Source organism: Gracilinanus agilis, chromosome 3, assembly GCF_016433145.1.
Source record: "Gracilinanus agilis isolate LMUSP501 chromosome 3, AgileGrace, whole genome shotgun sequence".
Lineage (NCBI taxonomy): Eukaryota > Metazoa > Chordata > Mammalia > Didelphimorphia > Didelphidae > Gracilinanus > Gracilinanus agilis.
Window position 1 is genome coordinate 506,048,191 of NC_058132.1, and position 18,046 is coordinate 506,066,236.

An 18,046-nucleotide genomic window follows, 5' to 3' on the forward strand; every position below is an offset into this window, starting at 1 on the left:
AAAGAGAGAGAGAGAGAGAGAGAGAGAGAGAGAGAGAGAGAGAGAGAGAGAGAGAGAGAGAGAGAGAGAGCACTACAAACACTGGGGGTTAGGCCAGGAAGGAGAGGCTATGCATTGGGAAAAGAGAAAACCCTAAAACTTATAGTGGGGCCTGGTGATGGGAACAGGTATCAATGGGAGAAGGGGAAAAAAATTACATCTTTGATTTCACTAACCTCTAACTAAAATCTAGCATTCCCTTCAATTATGAATTTAAGAAACCTTGATCTAAAGCTTTAAAAAGCTAAATTCACAATAAAGAAAAAGAAAAAATAACTACTAGTCAATAAGCTTAATCATCTTATGATAGCAGGAATTGTAAAAACCAGTTTCAAAAACTAAATAGATCATAGATGCAAAATGATAATAAGTGACTTTTATAATAGTACTTCATTGAGTTTCCAAAGCACTTTCTTTTCAACAACTTTGCAAGGTGGGTAATGTACGTACTATTATCTCAGATAAGGATTCAGTGATTAATCAATCAATCAACATTTATTAAGCACTTACTATGTGCGAGGCAGTGTGCTAAACACACTGGCATAAGTTAGTAAGTTTCTGAGGGGTAATTCAATTCTAGCTTTCTTGATTCTAAGTCTAGCACTCTTTCTGTTGATATAATTTATCTCTCAAGGCTGTTAATAAAGCAATCAAGTTGTTCTGGGAAACGTTCCTAACTGTTGTACATTATACTCTTCCATGCTCCTCTGAGGGACAGACCATGTGAGCAGCTGAACCCCAATTCTGTGGAAATTTGGCAATTCTTATGCTCTCTATCGGTTTCTTTATCTGTAAAATGAGGACATCGAATTAGATGATATCCAATGTCTCTCCCATCCCAGGAATCTATGAATGTATCTCACATAATGTCACAAGGGATTGCCAGACCCATACTGAGGCAAATAAAGGGAAATCTGACATATCACTTAAACTGCCATGTTTAAACATGCAGGGGTCCTTGAATCTAAGTGACAGCATAATGATACTTTAGGCACAGTTCAAAACAAGAAGTTTAATCACTAAGAGAGAAATGATTATTTTCTCCATTACTATTAATTATGTAAAAAAATCTTGTAAATGATCAAATACTGGGAACGAAATTACTCAGTGATTCCTCCCCCCGCCCCCCTACCCCCCTATATTCATGTCTTGGAGCGACAATTATTATCTCAATGGGTGGTCTGATTGCTAGACTTAGCTGTGTTCAATCTAGGGCATGAAACCTTCATCCAAGAGCCTGTGGTCATTGCAGCATTACGGATTATATATTTCTAGTTCATATACCAAAGAATAATCATGTGCCAGGAGAAAAGCTAAAATTGGCTCCATAACATTTTAATCCTATTGTATTTAAGTAGAAAGATGACATCTTGTTTTCTCTTTGTGACCTGGGTCTCCTGAAGTCTCAACACATTAGTCACCCCATCAAAAGTTATAGGTTTAGCAACTGTCTTGTACTTGTCTTTTCAGTTCTATCCAACTCTTCATGACCCCATTTAGGGTTTTCTTGGAAAAGATATTGGAATGGTTTGCCATTTCCTCATCGGGCTCATTTTACACTGTTAAAAGACTTGCCTAGGGTCACAGAGCTAGAAAGTGCCTGAGGCCAGATTTGAAATCAGGAAGGTAACCCCTTTTTTTTTTTAAACCCTTACCTTCTGTCTTGGAGTCAATACTGTGTATTGGCTCTAAGGCAGAAGAGGGGTAAGAGCTAGGCAAGGGGGGGGGGCAAGTGATTTGCCCAGGGTCGCATGGCTAGGAGGTATCAGAGGTCAAATTTGAACCTAGGACCTCCCGTCTCTAGGCCTGGCTCTCAATGCACTGAGCTGCCCCCAGAAAGGTAACTCTCCCTGACTCCAGGCACTCTATTCACAGTGCCATAGTTACCTGATACTGTAGCTTTGTACAGTTGAACCTTAATAAATACTTTTTTGTTGAGGTTGAGACCAAAAGTTTAGCTGCCACATCTTAACAAAGGATATTGACATAATGAACTCCACATGGAAAAGTCTAACTTATTGATGTGAGCAAAATTTTATTCATGTATATATAAATAAGTGCAACTTGGAAACTTTTATTACTGACAAAATTTGATATGTTTTTCCTTTTTTGTGAATTTCTCCAATGTATAATAAACCACGGGATCGCTGTGTATCTGTTTTTCATAGCATTAGATATTGGAAATACAAAATTTTGTTACAAAGGTATTAAAAATATAATGAATATAAATGCTAACTGGAATAAGGCACACAGAAAGCAAGGGCAACATAATGGGATTTAAACATTATCTGTATCTTCTGGCCAAAAATTAGTTCTCAATGACAGTACTATATGCAAGCAAATTTAATTTGAACTAAGAAGGAAGACATTTTCTCAGATATTTCTTTTGCATGGAAGAATACTATTTGGCAAACAATTTTAAAGGTCTTTTTCTTCCTTTGCCAATATATATATATATATATATATATACACACACACACACACACACACACACACACACACATATTGTGTGAACTTTTTCCTGGAAGGAATAAATAACAAACCACTAGAGATAACCGTTGTTGCCATGCAATTGCCTGAGAGGCCTGACACAGTGAAGGCTGGTAGGTTGCCTCAGAGCTAGTCCTCAGTAAGAATCAAAGCTTGGAAGACTACTAATTTATACTGGAATGAGCAAAATGTGTAAGCATTGTTATGATTAAAAATGATGAGGGCCGAGTTTTAACTAACACAGCATCCTGAAGGTGAGTTTTTTCCCCCAAGAGAATTTTTTCTTTCATATTATTAAAACCAGAAAATTGGGACAGTTAGACCTGAAGTCAGAAGGACCTGGATTCAAATTTGGCCTCAGACACTTCTTAGTTGTGTGAATTGGACAAGTCACTTACTCTCATTTGCCTAGTTCTTGCCTTTCTGTCTCAGTTGTTAATGAGACAGAAAGGGTTAAAAGTACAACTAAAAAAAAAGAATAACGTCCACAGTTCAACTTCACAGTTCTGAAAACCGGTCATCAAAGATGTCTTTTTATTTATGAACATGAAGTGTTCTGTTTCTGCAAATAATTACCTTTTTCAAAATGTCATTTTTCTGGTTTTTCAACTCTTACAGGATGCAGCTAAATGACATCACACATGTAAATTGAAACTAAAAAAAATTAATGATTGAACTCTCTAGATGTTTTGCATACATTCATTCAAATAGCAGGACACATTCAGTTGACAAAGTTCCATTTCTAAGTTTATTATTTTACCTACCTGTCCTAATTCTTCATTTAGGTCAGAGGTGTTAACTAAAGGTCCTTCACCTGTTTCTTCATCAATCATTTCTTCGTCCCAGGAGAGAAAATAGGAGCCAAGAAATTTCTGCATTTCAACTGTGACATACATGGAGACTGGAATAATGTAGTTAAAAAGTACCATAAAAGCAAGGAAGTCTGTGAAAGCTTTGAGAAACTGAGAAAAGGAAGAAAGAACACAAATTTTACTAAACATATTTCTAAGCTTTCCAACTTTATGAGAAATGTACACAAACATTTCTCACAAATTTAAGCTCCCTGAGAGTTTGTGTATTCAAATCTGACCCCCACCACTCTTCTCACTTTATTTACCCTTTTAGTTTGAATGTTTGTTATCTTCTCACAGAATTCACATTCTTTAACCAGTTTGGGGGGGAAAAGAGGGAAAGGCAGGGCATTTGGATAGTATATTATAAGGCACAGATGATAAGGAAACTCTTGAAAAAAAGTGTTTTTTAAACTCCAGGACGGGAAGAGTTCCTTGATAGCAGCAACTCTGGGTTTAAATGATCTACCCTCCAATTTCCCCCACTCACCATCAACCAAGAGACAGGGGCAGATTTCTATGCCTAAATTACAGAATAGCAACCAATCAAACTCAATTAAGAAGATTTACACTTTAAATACTTGAGTCTCCTCTTTGATTGTGGCCATATTTGCTACAGTATAGGAGATTCAGGATCTCTTTGGTAAAAAGAAAGCACAAAATTATGAATATCTGAATGCATTTTTATTTAAAATGGAGTTTTATTTCCATTTTCTTTGATAGAGAATTGGATGGCATTCTGAGAGGAGAGAGAAGATACTAGGACAAAATATGGAGATGTAAAAAGACATCAATAAAAGCTTATTTAAAAAAAAAAGAAATGAAAAGACTGCATGTAGGGAAGCAGTGTATAAGTCTTTACAACCTGAGTTAGCTAAACTTTCCATTATATAAGTAAGACTTTTCCATTCATGTCCCTTTACTAAGTATTATGAAGCATGTCTCTGGATCTCCTAGATTCTTGCATCTCTAGTTCAACATGGTTCCAGAATTTCATACATAAAAGTTTGTTTTACAAATAGTCTGAGGAAATTCCAACATAGTATTTTAAGACCAAATTCTTCCTAAAGAGGATCAGGTCCCAGGATTATTCCTCATAATGAGCCTTCCCTAGAACCCTGATGTTTTTCATCAAACAAACACCATCAACTAACACTTCACTATCAGTCATAATCAGTAAGAGACATTTCTATCCTGCCTCTACTATTCTAGGTCCTAAAACTTGAGCCCAATGGGCAAGAGACTGTGTTTGGGGTCTTCATTGTATTATAGTGAAATTGGCTTAGCAGAGGGAGTATCTGAGGGGCAAGAATCGGAGGAATGAATTTACTGTCCGATAATGACTAATTTAAGATGTTGTCCTGCCCAGACCATTGGAGGGCCTGCCAAACCCGTAATGTCAGGATTCATTTCATGGGGTTTCTATAGTCTGTCCAATGAAGCAGTGTGGTAGAGAAGAAAGACTGTTGGAAGCTAAGCTCTTACTACTTCTTACTACTTCTATGATCTTGGTTGGGGAGCAAGCAAATTAACCTCTTTAAGGTCTCAGTTTCTCATGTGTAAAATAAGAGGGAGGGAGGGAGGGAATTCTACTGGTTTCTTCAAGGTGTCTCTTTAAAATTCTAAATCCTAAGATTTAAAGACATCCATAAGATGATGCTTGCTTCTTAGAATTTTTGAACTCCAAATGCTATCTTTCCTTTGAGGAATACAAATTAATTGATATCATTTGCTGGAGAGAGAGAGAGTGTATGTGTATATATGTATATATACATATGTGCCCATACATTTATACATAGGTACTATGATTTTTTTAAAAGGCCTTTCTCCCTTTTTTAGGATCTTTGTGTATTAGAATCTCATTTTGGCCCCCCTGCAGAATCTGAGTAAGCATCCCTTTGAAGAATCCCAGTGGGAAAAAAACCAAAAACATAAGCCCCTTAATTAAAGAGCCTTTGATCTTTACTAGAGAAAACAAGGAAAGGCCAGCCTCCTGACATTTGCCATGCAATTTGGAATTGGCCACAAACCTGTATAACTTTGTAGTTTTAACCATTTCTTTCTTTCTTTTGTTTTTAATTTTGAAACCAAACTCCTTCTGTTTCTCTAATTATAACTTTATGAGTAAATATATTCATGGGTCCAAAGAGCTCAAAAGCACTTGGAATCATAAATGCCATCCTCCACATCCCTCTAGTTACCTGACCAAGTAATAGAGGAGACATTCCAATTCTATAGTCTCATGCCCCTCAACCAGGTAAAAGATAACACCTTCATCTCCATCTATCACTGGGATGCTTGAAAAGAAAGAGCATCTCTAAATATGCCATAAATGGAATTTTTCTTATATAAAATGGCAAGCTGAGAAGCTATTTTTCAAGAAACTGCTACATCATCATGCCAATCTGGATGCACACCACTCTTTTCTCCCGTCAGCATAAAGACCATTTTTTAATAAATCTCTTGGGACACAGAAGTCTGTTGTAAAGGCGTTCTCCTTTTCCCCTTGTCTAATATATTTGTTGAGTTACCACAGATCCTCCCATCTGGAAGTGGATTTGCTACCACATGCAGGAAATTAAAAGGGTGGGAGAAATTGACCATATCTTCCCATTTTAATATTTCTTAAATGCATAAAGGGCTTCCATTTTTATATTTTCCTGTTTTTCTCCTGCCTGCCTTCCACTGTCCCTACCCATCCACCCTTTTTTGTCCCTGCTGGCTGGGGTTTCCAAGAATGTAGTAGAGCCACTACACAATGTAGCTCTAATTTACACAGTTCTTTCAAGTGTCAGATTTGCTAGGTTCCACATTTTAATAAAAATGCTATGTAAATCACCTCTGAACATTATAAAAAGAGTAAAACATTTCAGAAGAAATTTTCCATACCCTGTTTCTCTGTCTCTCTGATTCTGTCTTCTGATTAAACCAAGGCTCATCTTGAAATGGGTCACTCTCCCACGCATATTTCAGGACAGTGTTTATCACTGCTTTACTGATTAAGATACAGAGGTACACAACAAGGAATACATTCATTGATCTAAAATAAAAAGGCAGTAACAGTTAATTAGTTCCTGGAGAAATAATGAAATCTCCTTTCCTACAATTACATTATGTAAATGGTATATAAAACATGGAAAAACTTCAGTAAGACTTTCCATCTTTTGCTGACTTCTACAAAGCATGTATGAAGACAAAAGTTTATTGTTATCACTATGCATCTGGTTTTTGGCATAAAAGAGAAGGGTGAGATCTTACATTTTGTGGAGGTAACCCACAAGTAGCCAAAATGAGCAACACTCATTAAATTTCAAATAACTGTGCATTTACTCATAACTTGAATTGATTAAAAAATCTGACATGCTAAGATAGCCTTTAAAAATCAATTTCTCCTAACAGCAAGTAGTCAAGTAATGGGTTCAAGATTCAGCAATTTCCCCCACCGTGTCACCACAAAGACTGAAAATAGTGTGTACTCTGCTGGGAAATGTACACATTAGAGAGGAAATGCTAAAGAAGAACCAAAATCTTAGCGGTTCTTCTGAAAGGAAATTTGATTTTCCAATATCTATTTCTGAAACAAATTTGTCATGTGCAGACATCTGGGAGACAAAGCATCCTTGTTTGTAAAGAACAAATCTCAGATTTCATTTTTTTTTTTTTTTTTTTTTTTTTTTTTTTTTTTTAACCCTTGTACTTTGGTGTATTGGCTCCAAGGCAGAAGATTGGTAAGGGTGGGCAATGGGGGTCAAGTGACTTGCCCAGGGTCACACAGCTGGGAAGTGGCTGAGGCCGGGTTTGAACCTAGGACCTCCTGTCTCTAGGCCTGACTCTCACTCCACTGAGCTACCCAGCTGCCCCCTCAGATTTCATTTTTGATGTGATAATTAAGCAGAATTCAAATGATCACTTTTAAATATCAAAAATCATGCAGATAAAATATGCTTCATAGGTCTTTTAAAAATAAAAAGTGATATGAATACACTGCTAACCAGTGAGCTGAAAAGAGATCTCAGGAATAATATAATTTTTCTCATTTCATTTCTGAGAAATTGAGACACTAATTCCCTCTCCTTCCCTCAAAAAAGCCAAGTGATTTGCTGAAAGGCACACAGGTATCCCAACCGCAAAACCTCTAACTCCAATGCTAACATAATTTCCATTATACCATACAACCTCCATATTTGAAATACAACTCATTAATGGAACAACTAGTTTACAGATAAAGGACATCTATACCCTTTGGAAAGGTGCAGAATACATGAAATTTTCGTAGTAATTTTCTTACTGGATTTAAGGAGATTTTATTTTATAAAGAAATTAGTCACTGACAATGATTTCCCGCCACCCCCCCCAAATCATCATAGGAGATATATTTCATATGGCACAGTATACACACATGTTACTATTACAGTTAAAAATGATTAGTATTCTCTAGGAAACCCCAGTAGTAATATTTCAACTTTTCCAAGGAAGAAAGAGGAACAAGCAAGAATAAGTAACTTAATATTTGTATAGTCTGTTCCAGTTGGAAAAATACTTTCCTACAAATGATCTCATTTGACAGCTATAACCCTTCGAGATCAAGCTAGGCAGGTACCCAGAAAAGTAAAGTCATTTGGACAAGGTCATAGAGCTAATAAATGTCAAAGCTGAGATTCAGACCCAGGTTTTCTGAATGACTTCTGATACCTTTTCACTACAGTATGAGGACTTGCAATTACTTTACTTAAATGAAATTGTTATATTGTAATACTTCTTTAGGGACAGGTCAACCAAATTGGATAACAGGGGGAAAACTGCAGAAGGTAGGCAGATGGGGAAAAGGTGAATCATTTTTTAAAAAATGAAATCATGGGGGCAGCTGGGTAGCTCAGTGGACTGAGAGCCAGGCCTAGAGATGGGAGGTCCTGGGTTCAAATCTGGCCCCAGACACTTCCCAGCTGTATGACCCTGGGCAAGTCACTTGACCCCCATTGCCTATCCTTACCACTCTTCTGCCTTGGAGCCATTACACAGTATTGACTCCAAGATGGAAGGTTAAGGGTTTAAAAAAAATGAAATCATTTACTAGAAATTAATCTATTCCCATGAAATTAAATCTGACAATTCCTTAGGGGGCAAAATTTTAATTGGCATGTTTCCTTCAAATGATGTAAATGCAAAATTAAGGTCATTTGTGTGTCTGTGCTATTTACTCTCTTGAATCACTTATGTCATGGAAATGCAATTTCCACACACTACAAACATTATTGGAGGGCAGCTGGATGGGGCAGCAGACAGAGCACAGGGCTTAGAGTCAGGAAGAGCTGAATTCAAATCTAGACTCAGATATTTCATAGCTGGGTGACGGTGGCACAAGTCACTTAATCTCCGCTGGCCTTAAATTTCTTCAGCTGTAAAATGAGCATCTATCTCCCAGGGTTGTTGTGATGAACAAATCAAGTAATAGTTGTAAAGCTCTTAGCAGAGTGCCTGGCATATAGTAAATGCTATATAAATGCTGGCTGTCATAGAAGCAACAAGACTTACTTTTCTACAGCAGATCGTTTCTGTGACTTTGATTGGTAATTTAATGCCATCTTTGATTCCATGCCAGTATATATAGCCACACCTAAAAAAGAATACTATTTTATCAAAAATATAAGCATGCCTCATTTAAAACAATAGCTATGCAACTTACAATGGTCATAAAAACTGAAATTCTATAAAGTTAATCACTTTAATTTCACAAGATAAGCTTTGAAAATAAAGTAAAATAAATTCAGATAGAGTTACTTTGAGGCAAAGAAATCTCCTTTTTTCTTCCCCTTCTTAGAATCCAAATAATCTGGAATATGTTCTCTAAAATTAGGCTTTTAAATATATTTTGTTTTATTGCAACAAGGCATGCCTGTGGTGCATTTTATGACACAATTAAAAATGAAATAAGAAAATATAACCCAAGAAGGTAAACAGAGTGCCAGGGGATTACAGCTATCTTTACATATCTTAGAATAAATTCTTTAAAGAATTTTATTGACTGAATTCTTACATGGATGTGATCTTGCTCTTCTGAGTCTAAGAATACAAGCACTTAATCTGTAAGCAATAACATCAGCTCTCATGGCTCTCATGGTTGTGGTTTATATATCTCTAATAATTTTCTTCCTGGAGCATAATTATCACAGTAGTAAAAGCTATAGTACATCAAAGTAAAAAAAATGATGCTCTTATAGTGCCATTATAGATTTTTAACTTTACTTAATGTATCCTTATTAATTTTAGAAGCCATTATTAATAATTCACTAATTAAAATAGTTACCAAAGATTTTCTCCGTGTTCTTTAGTGAGGCTCCCCTAAGAAGCAGGTTTTCAGATCCTAACGACCTGCAAAGATAAGGATTATTGGACACATGTTAAGTGCTTATAAAGATGAAGTTAGTGGAACAAGATGAGATACAGAAAGGAGCATTACTGATTTGTTTATGATAGGGCTTGACTTTAATAAGGGTGTGTTTTTATGTAGATGTTATATTCAATTGGTTAAAATAGGTCCAGTTTCATTGTAAAATTAAACTGTAGGGTTATAAATATACTGCCCCTTCTCTAATAAGCTTTCTTGCTTCTAGGATATATCTGACACTGAAGAAGACCCAGTTTTGAAAAGACTTGAAGCTGGTCTATGAAGTTTATTTATTTTCTCTTTTAATTGTCTATCAGTAACTCCTTTAGCATCCTACTTTAAATGCTATGGTGAAAACTTAGGTCAACCAATGATCAATTAATTAGTATTGGGACAGCTAATGTGGTCAGCAGATAGAGAGCCAGGGCTGGAGAGGGAAGGTCCTGGGTTCAAATCTCTCCTCAGATATGTCCTAGCTGTATGACCCTGGTCAAGTCACTTGGTCTCAATTGCCTAGCTCTTATCAATTTTATGCCTTGGAACCTCTACTTAATATTGATTCTAAGACAGAAGGTAAGGGTTTTTTAAAGCATTTATTGTTTACTGTCAGATTCTAAGGATACAAACCACTGTCTTTCCCCAAGGAGCTTACTTCCTATCATTTACTTCCTACACAAAGATGGGGAGAGGGACTAGACCTGTGAAATGAACTCTGGATAAGGAAACTCCCACTACCCACAAAGATTGGTACCTTCTCTACAACTTATAGTCTTAGGGAACTGTACAGTATACTAAGAGGCTGTGATTTGTCTAGGATAATAAATAGTGGGACCTGAAACTAGGTCTTTTGACTTGCAAGTCAGCTCTTTATCTACCATGACATGTCCTTTTTTCTTAGAAGTATAAGCAAGACATATGAAAATTAAGCACGTTAATTTAGGAGGAGGGGTAAGGAGATAAGGGGCAGGTAGGAGGAACATATTTTTTATGGATTATAAATGGAGACCAACATCAGTAGACCAATGGATGGGACTTACAAGTGATTCTGGGAAGATGCTCTAGATGTAACAGATTTGGGTGAACTAGGTAGGAAAGTATGACAAATATGATTATTTAAGGCTGGATTACCCTATTAGAGATCCTAACTTCAAGAAATATAAGCCATTTCATTGTTTAGCTCACTGTTGTGAATACAATATATTGTCCTCCTTTCTATGTGAATCCATTTTATCTATCAAACTGAGCTTAATCTCAGCCTTTTCCAGGTAGCCTTCTCAGACCATCTCAGTCCAATATTAATCTCTCCCCTCTCTTTGGAATCCCTGTGATATTAGCTCATAGCACTCATGGGACATTTATTGTTTAATAATTCTACAGGCATAGCCTGGATAAAAAAAAAAAGCTGTTACAATGAACATCATTTTACAAATGACAATATATTGGCTATCACATTTTAAAATGCCACTGTAAAGTCAAGAAATCCAACTGGTACCTTTCAGCTATTGACTCGTTATATAGCTAAAAATTCCCTGTTTCATCTCACATTGGTGCCTAATAGAATGAGCAATTATAGGTTGAATAAATCAGTATTGTTAGTTATCCTCATATGTTGTCTTGTTCCTCCAAACAGATTACAAGTTCTTATGAGGCAGGTACCGTGTTGTATATATTTTTATCTATATTCCTTATTACCTAGCACAGTTCCTGATATGCTCAACATATTTTTCCATTTAACTGATGATTATTGCCTCCTTGTTTACTACATAGTAAACTGAGGAAATAAGAGATGCTATTAAAATCTATCAATGAGGATCACTGTTACATGGAAAGAAACCATATAACTAAAATAAAGGTTTTCGTAAACAATTTTTCCCTCAGTTATTTGTGAGAAGAATTTTTAACCTTAGTGACTTTTATAAAAATTTTGGGCCAAATTCTTCCCCTCCCACTCTTCCCTTTCCTCTTTCTCCCTTCTCTTCCCCATCTCTGAAGCAGCAGGCAATCTGATACAGATTTTACGTGTGCAATAATGTAAAACATCTTTCCATATTAGTAATAAAATTAAGTTTTTAGATTATTGATTTATTTATCCCAATTTAATTAACATTTATTAAGTACGTATTATGTGTCAGATACTATGCTCAGCACCCAGGATACAAGTAAGAAAAGGATAACCCCCACAGTCAAGGGACTTACAATCTAATGGGCAAGATAACATACAAAAGGAAGCTGGACAGGTGGGGAGGAATTTAACTTAATATGATTTCATCCATGCTTTCCAGACCTCTTATTACCATGGAGAACTAGTTAAGAGTGAATTGTGGTGTTGCAAATCTAAAACAATACTTTAACAGAAAGGTTTTTTGGCTCAAGAACTGAACAGGGCTGAGTCCTGGGAATGGATCACAGAAGGAAAGATTTTGGGAGAATATACATAATAAAAGTGACATGTATTTCCTGGGGCTACAAGATAGTTTTAACCTCCATTTGTCTTCTTGACAATCATTAAAATCAAAGCCTTTTAGGCTAGATATTTGTCATCTAGTGATGATGCAGGCAATGTCAGATTATATTAGCAACACATTCAGAATAATTCCTACTAAAACTAGATATGACAACAGTGACAAAAAGATATCACTAAAAATAGGAAAAAACAGGTCATATTTGAAAAATATATATGCAGGGGAAAACAATCATTCTTGGCTTTTATCTAGAAGTACCTAGTTTCAGTTATTTCCTTATTTTAGCTTCTGAGAATGAGGAGGAGGTAGAAGGATGGCTCCTGTCTCTTTGGGTGCCAGAAGTTATGAACCTAGGAAGTACAATTTGTTTTAAACAGGCATAAGCCTTTCAGAGCCACTGAAAAAGATGACTTAAAAACCCAAACATTAACAGACATTGAAATAATATTTATTAGAAAAAAGCTGCTATCAAATTCCAACTGTATTTTTGTAATTTCCTTTCAATGGCTGCTAGACAACGAACTAATTTTAAATGATGGCATGGAAAGCTGTTTACTTCTGCAAGAAAATATATCATCTAATTTCATCCCACTGACAAGATGAATAGACCTAAATCTATTTACTCAGCCATACTTCTATCAATATGAAGGAATACATCAGACATTAGCTCTGTTTTTTTCAGACATTATCTCTTTATGGTTACTTGAAGTTCACCTTTGAAATAATGCAATTTTATAAATCTACTAGGCAATGATTTTATACTTTCTGAACAGCATTCACTAATCTGTTTGATAATAGAAAATCATAACAAGAATGAAGATTTTTAAATGCACTAGCAGTTTTCCTTGATCTATATGGACATCTTTCCCTTTGTAACATTTGTGTGTGTGTGTGCAAATAACTTTCCATTCAGCTCACTTTCACTGATAGGTGAATATATCTTATGGGATATGTTGCCCCATATCAGGTTAACAGTAATTTGCTGCTTAATTTTTTTTATTTTTACAATTTTATTATATAAACATTTAAAAAAGAAAATGCAAAACATTACATGCAAAACCTCAAACTCCAAACTGCTTACAATTTGTTCACAAATATGTAAGTCATATATGTATGCTAATATAAACATCCTCTGCTTTTAAGTTCCTTTTGGATTGCTTTACTTAGATACTTTTTCCTCTTGATTTTGTGGTTATCTTTTTTTAATGTAATCACAGTATGTATTATTCTTATTCTCTTTTCATTTCTTTATGTATTTCCCTTATTTTCTTTATATTTCTAATAAGATATTTCTAATAACATAATCCAATACATTCCATTCATATATCATAATCTCTTCAGCCATTTCCCCAATCAATGCATTTGTATTATTTACAATTATTTTGTCATTACAAATAAAGCTTCCATGAATATTTTCATACATACAAAGCTTTTTACTCTCTCAATAATTCCTTCAGGGCCTAATCTTAGTAATGGGAGCTTTAGGTTAAAGAGCACAAACAGTTTTATAGCTCTTAATGTATATTTCTATATTATTTTCTAAAAAGTGATTCAGAGATGCTCTAACAATGTAGTATTAGGACTGTTTCTCCATGTTCCTAACAACATTTAATTTGATTGATTTTTACTTTACCTTCAACTTCAAGAAACTGTCATTTAATAAGAGAGTGAATTCCTCTCAGATTCCAAGGCATCTATATTTCAGCATATGCTCCTTGGGAAGTTGCTGAGTCTGAACAATTCATCAATGAGTGATGATTCTCTCTAACTTAATCATGTTGGTTCTCAGGTAATACATGTTACTGTGACCATATTTCACCAGAATGGTACTCAAGCAGCAGACCCAATCTGTTGCCAGGGTCATACTCTTTCCAAAACCAAGTCTTTCCATTTTGGACATACCGAGTGGAGCTTTTGTTCCTCAGGAATAGAGAATTACTTCCACAGTATGATGTGTTAAAGACAGACTTTTGCATAATATTTATATTCTAGAAAACATTTCTGCCTCACTAGAAACCATATTTATATTATGTGTATGCTCAGGCTAAGATCTATTGCTACTCTCAAACAGGTATGTGAGGGCCCAGTATATGCCCTGTACACAGGGAACTTCAGAGAAAACAATAGAATAGAGTAGAATTTACTTTGTTAGAGGCCCCAATACCAAGCTACTCCATAGTGTTCAAATTTGTATAAAAGAACAAATGGAAAATATTTTTATAACCCTTAATAATTACTTTAATTTCAATTTCATTGGTGGTATATTCACCCTTTTCATCTCTAATACTAGTGTGAAGAGAGAATTAAATTCTCTTTGTTTATTTTTAATATAATCAGTCAACAACCTTTAATTTAATCAATTAAGAATTTAAAGTCTCCCTACTTAACACTTAGTAAGTCACTAAAGTAAGAGAGTTCACAAGTCACTATGAAAAAAAAAGTTCACACCCTCAAAAGCCACAAGCACTGCTCCCCCCGACCCCCTTCAGCCATACTAGGTAAATTGGGAGGCTATGATTAGTTCCAGTGAAGTGGAAGAGACACAGGAAGTGACATTGAAAAAGGACTATAAAAGATGAGACAGAGGAGAAGGTTCCTTCCTTCCTTCCTTGGCTCTTCAGCGAGGACTCTCTCTTGGTTGGTGCTTCAGTGGGACACTCTCTTCAGCATGAGCTTTGGTGAGATTCTTGGTGGTCTTAGCCTTTTGTGCACTGAAGGTTCTTGGCATATTTTTCAGCATCTCCTGGCTCTTCAGATTTCAGTTTCCTGATTAGGATTTTGGATTATGGTGAGATTCACTTTCAGTTTCACATTCCTAGTCTGGAGGCATGAGGATTAGGCCTTAGGGTATTTGTAGCTAGGTGATTTTTTTTTCTATCTCTTTCCTATATTTCCCACTGTGCTGTAAAAAAAAAGCTGCTACCAGTCATTTTGACTTAAGAAGTTAATTATTTTTTATAAATGTCAATTGCAACAATAATTTTTTAATTCTTATATTTGTCAAACCCATTTCAATTATTACACTAGTGGTTTGCTTTTCTTTTCTGTCTGTCTGCCTGTCTCATCTCAAATCAGATTAACCAATGGTTTATCAATATTGTTGATTGTTTCATAAAACCAATTCTGGATTTATTTATTAATTCAATGGCTGTCTTACATTCAGTTTTATTAATTTTACCTTTAATTTTTAGGATTTCTAATTTGGTGTTTGGTTGTGGATTTTTAATTTATTCTTTTTCCAGTTTTTAATTGTATTCCCAGTTTTGTTGATATTTTCTTATCAATATAAACATTTAGAGATATGAATTTTCCATTAATAATTAATTAATAATAATTGCTTTTGCAAAAATATCCATAGGTATTTTTGGTATGTTGTCTCATTATCGTCATTCTTTTTAATGAAATTATTTGTTTCCATAATATGTTCTTTAACTCATTCAGTGTTTAAGATTAAGTTATTTAGTCTCCAATTATGTTTTAATTTTTGTTTCTATGGTCTCTTATTATATGCAATTTTTATTGTTATAAACAAAAAGGATCCATTTAATATTTAGGTTTTCTACATTTAACAATAATATTTTTTGCCCTAATATATGGTCAATTTTTGTAAAGGTGTCATGTAAATAATTTACATATTAAATAGATATTTTTCTCAAACAAGTTGGTTTTATGTCATTTCCTCAGTTTCAGAAGCCAGGATCTTGAATAAAGTACAAATAAAATATCTATACAATTAGCTATTTCTTTTCTCTCCTGTAAATAAAAAGGCTTAGACAAGCAAAGGCAACGAGCAGATGCAGAATACATGGTAGGTGAATCTTTGCAGAATATTGACAACATTATTGCCTTTCTAGTATTCGATTGGTCTGAAGAAAGTATCATATGACAGTTATTACATTACATATTCAGCTGATTGCTATTTTCTGGCAAACCCAGTCAGTTTGATATCTATAATTAACTTAATTGCCCAAGACTCTTAAGTGAAATCATCAGATATAATCATATAATATGCTTATTTTCATAACCTGACAATATCTTATTTGTGTTCTTTTGCCCCTTGTAATCTACAGATATGCCCTTTATAGAAGCCAATACAGTAAATCTGGAAAGTAATCTAGAGATAAATGTTTCTATCTGCATTAAGTTTGAAGAGTAGACTATCCAGTAATGTGGTCACCAAATTAAGAAATTTTCAATTTCCATTTTCAAGACATATCTTTCAATTGCTATTTATAATGGAAGGGCACTGCCTTCATTATACTTTTTACCTAGAATTATGTTTTTGCCAGGAAATTAGACAACCTAAAGCAGATTTTTCAGGAGACACATTCAGAAGAAAAAATTTCATATAAATGTCATAAACCACATGAAGTTATTTGCTTTTAGAGTTTTATAAAAAGAAGAGATACTTTTTACACAAATATTGACACATAACTTCTCTTAGACACTTCAAGCTTCATAGCATAAAATGAGGCCACATGTTAATTAGAATAACCAGTCTAATACAAAGCAGAAAGAAAATCTTGCAGAAAATCATATATTCTTTCTTTTGCAATGACCTAGTATAATTATCTACCATGAAAATCTCTTATTAATAATGGGCAATTAAAAAATTTCTACAGATCAAAATAGGCCAAATATTCTTAAGAAAAAATTTGTCCTTTTACCTCACAATAGGTTCACTTCTTCCCCGGTAAACAGTTATGCGACCAACAAATCTGAAATGACAATAAAAAATTATAAGTAAAAAATGAGAACTAATGGAAACATCAAAAAGCTTGAATACATGCTTTTACTTCTGTACTTTCCTTATTTATATGGGGAAAATGTCCTTAATATGAATTACCATTATTTCTTCATTAATGAAACCAATGTTGCTTAAACCATTACTAATTTTAATTTTCTTCCCTTTCTTCTTTAATTATAAATTGACTGCTTATTCTCATTTTACATATATGGTTTCAGTCCCTGAACTGTAGTAAAGTGATTTCCCTGGGTGTATAAACTTATAAATTGTGGAATTGTAAAATAAAATTAAGAGGATTTAACTTTCTTTACAATATGTTGGGCATCTTTAATATATGGTTAGCAACTTTAAATATGTTGGGTTCTAACAAAATTTTTCTAACATTAAAAAAGTATGGGGGGCAGTTGGATAGCTCAGGGGATTGAGAGTCTGGCCTAGAGACGGGAGGTCCTAGGTTCAAATCCGGCCTCAGACACTTCCCAGCTGTGTGACCGTGGGCAAGTCACTTGACCCCCATTGCCCACCCTTACTACTCTTCCACCAAGGAGCCAATACACAGAAGTTAAGGGTTTAAAAAAAAAAGTATGGCATTGAAGGCCACTAAAATATCTTAAGAAGAAGTGCCCCATTCCTACTATGTAACTGTACCTAGATTTCTCTTTTAGGGTCAGGATAATCATGGGATCTCAAAGGCTATGCCAAGGATGCAAGGCACTATAAGTCCTAAAGATGGATCTGGTTACAAACCATCTGTGTGTTTGTTACTCAAGAACTGGCCTAGCAGAGAAGACTCTTTTAATTAAACAGGCATTTAGTGCCTACTATGTACAATATACTATGAATATAAATTTTTTTTTAAAAAGGCTTTGCTCTTGATGAGTCTATTGCTTAAAGCCAGAACTGAAGTGGGATGAAGCAGTAACATAATGAACATGGATGAGTAAATACAAGGTTAGGTGCATGAGGGGAGAGAGAAGAGAAGAGAAGAGAAGAGAAGAGAAGAGAAGAGAAGAGAAGAGAAGAGAAGAGAAGAGAAGAGAAGAGAAGAGAAGAGAAGAGAAGAGAAGAGAAG

The 18,046-nt window shown here is 34.8% G+C and overlaps 1 protein-coding gene across 1 annotated transcript in view; it reads right to left on the minus strand.

Moving 5' to 3' along the window:
* Positions 1-18,046, minus strand: part of ATP11A (ATPase phospholipid transporting 11A) — a 184,308-nt gene that overhangs the window by 65,531 nt on the left and 100,731 nt on the right. Inside the window, exons 9-13 of the mRNA XM_044669325.1 lie at positions 16,895-16,945; positions 9,685-9,749; positions 8,913-8,994; positions 6,270-6,420; positions 3,294-3,491 (exon numbers count right to left, since the gene is read on the minus strand). Of these exons, the coding sequence (XP_044525260.1) occupies positions 3,294-3,491; positions 6,270-6,420; positions 8,913-8,994; positions 9,685-9,749; positions 16,895-16,945 (547 nt within the window). The remainder of the gene's footprint in view (positions 1-3,293; positions 3,492-6,269; positions 6,421-8,912; positions 8,995-9,684; positions 9,750-16,894; positions 16,946-18,046) is intronic.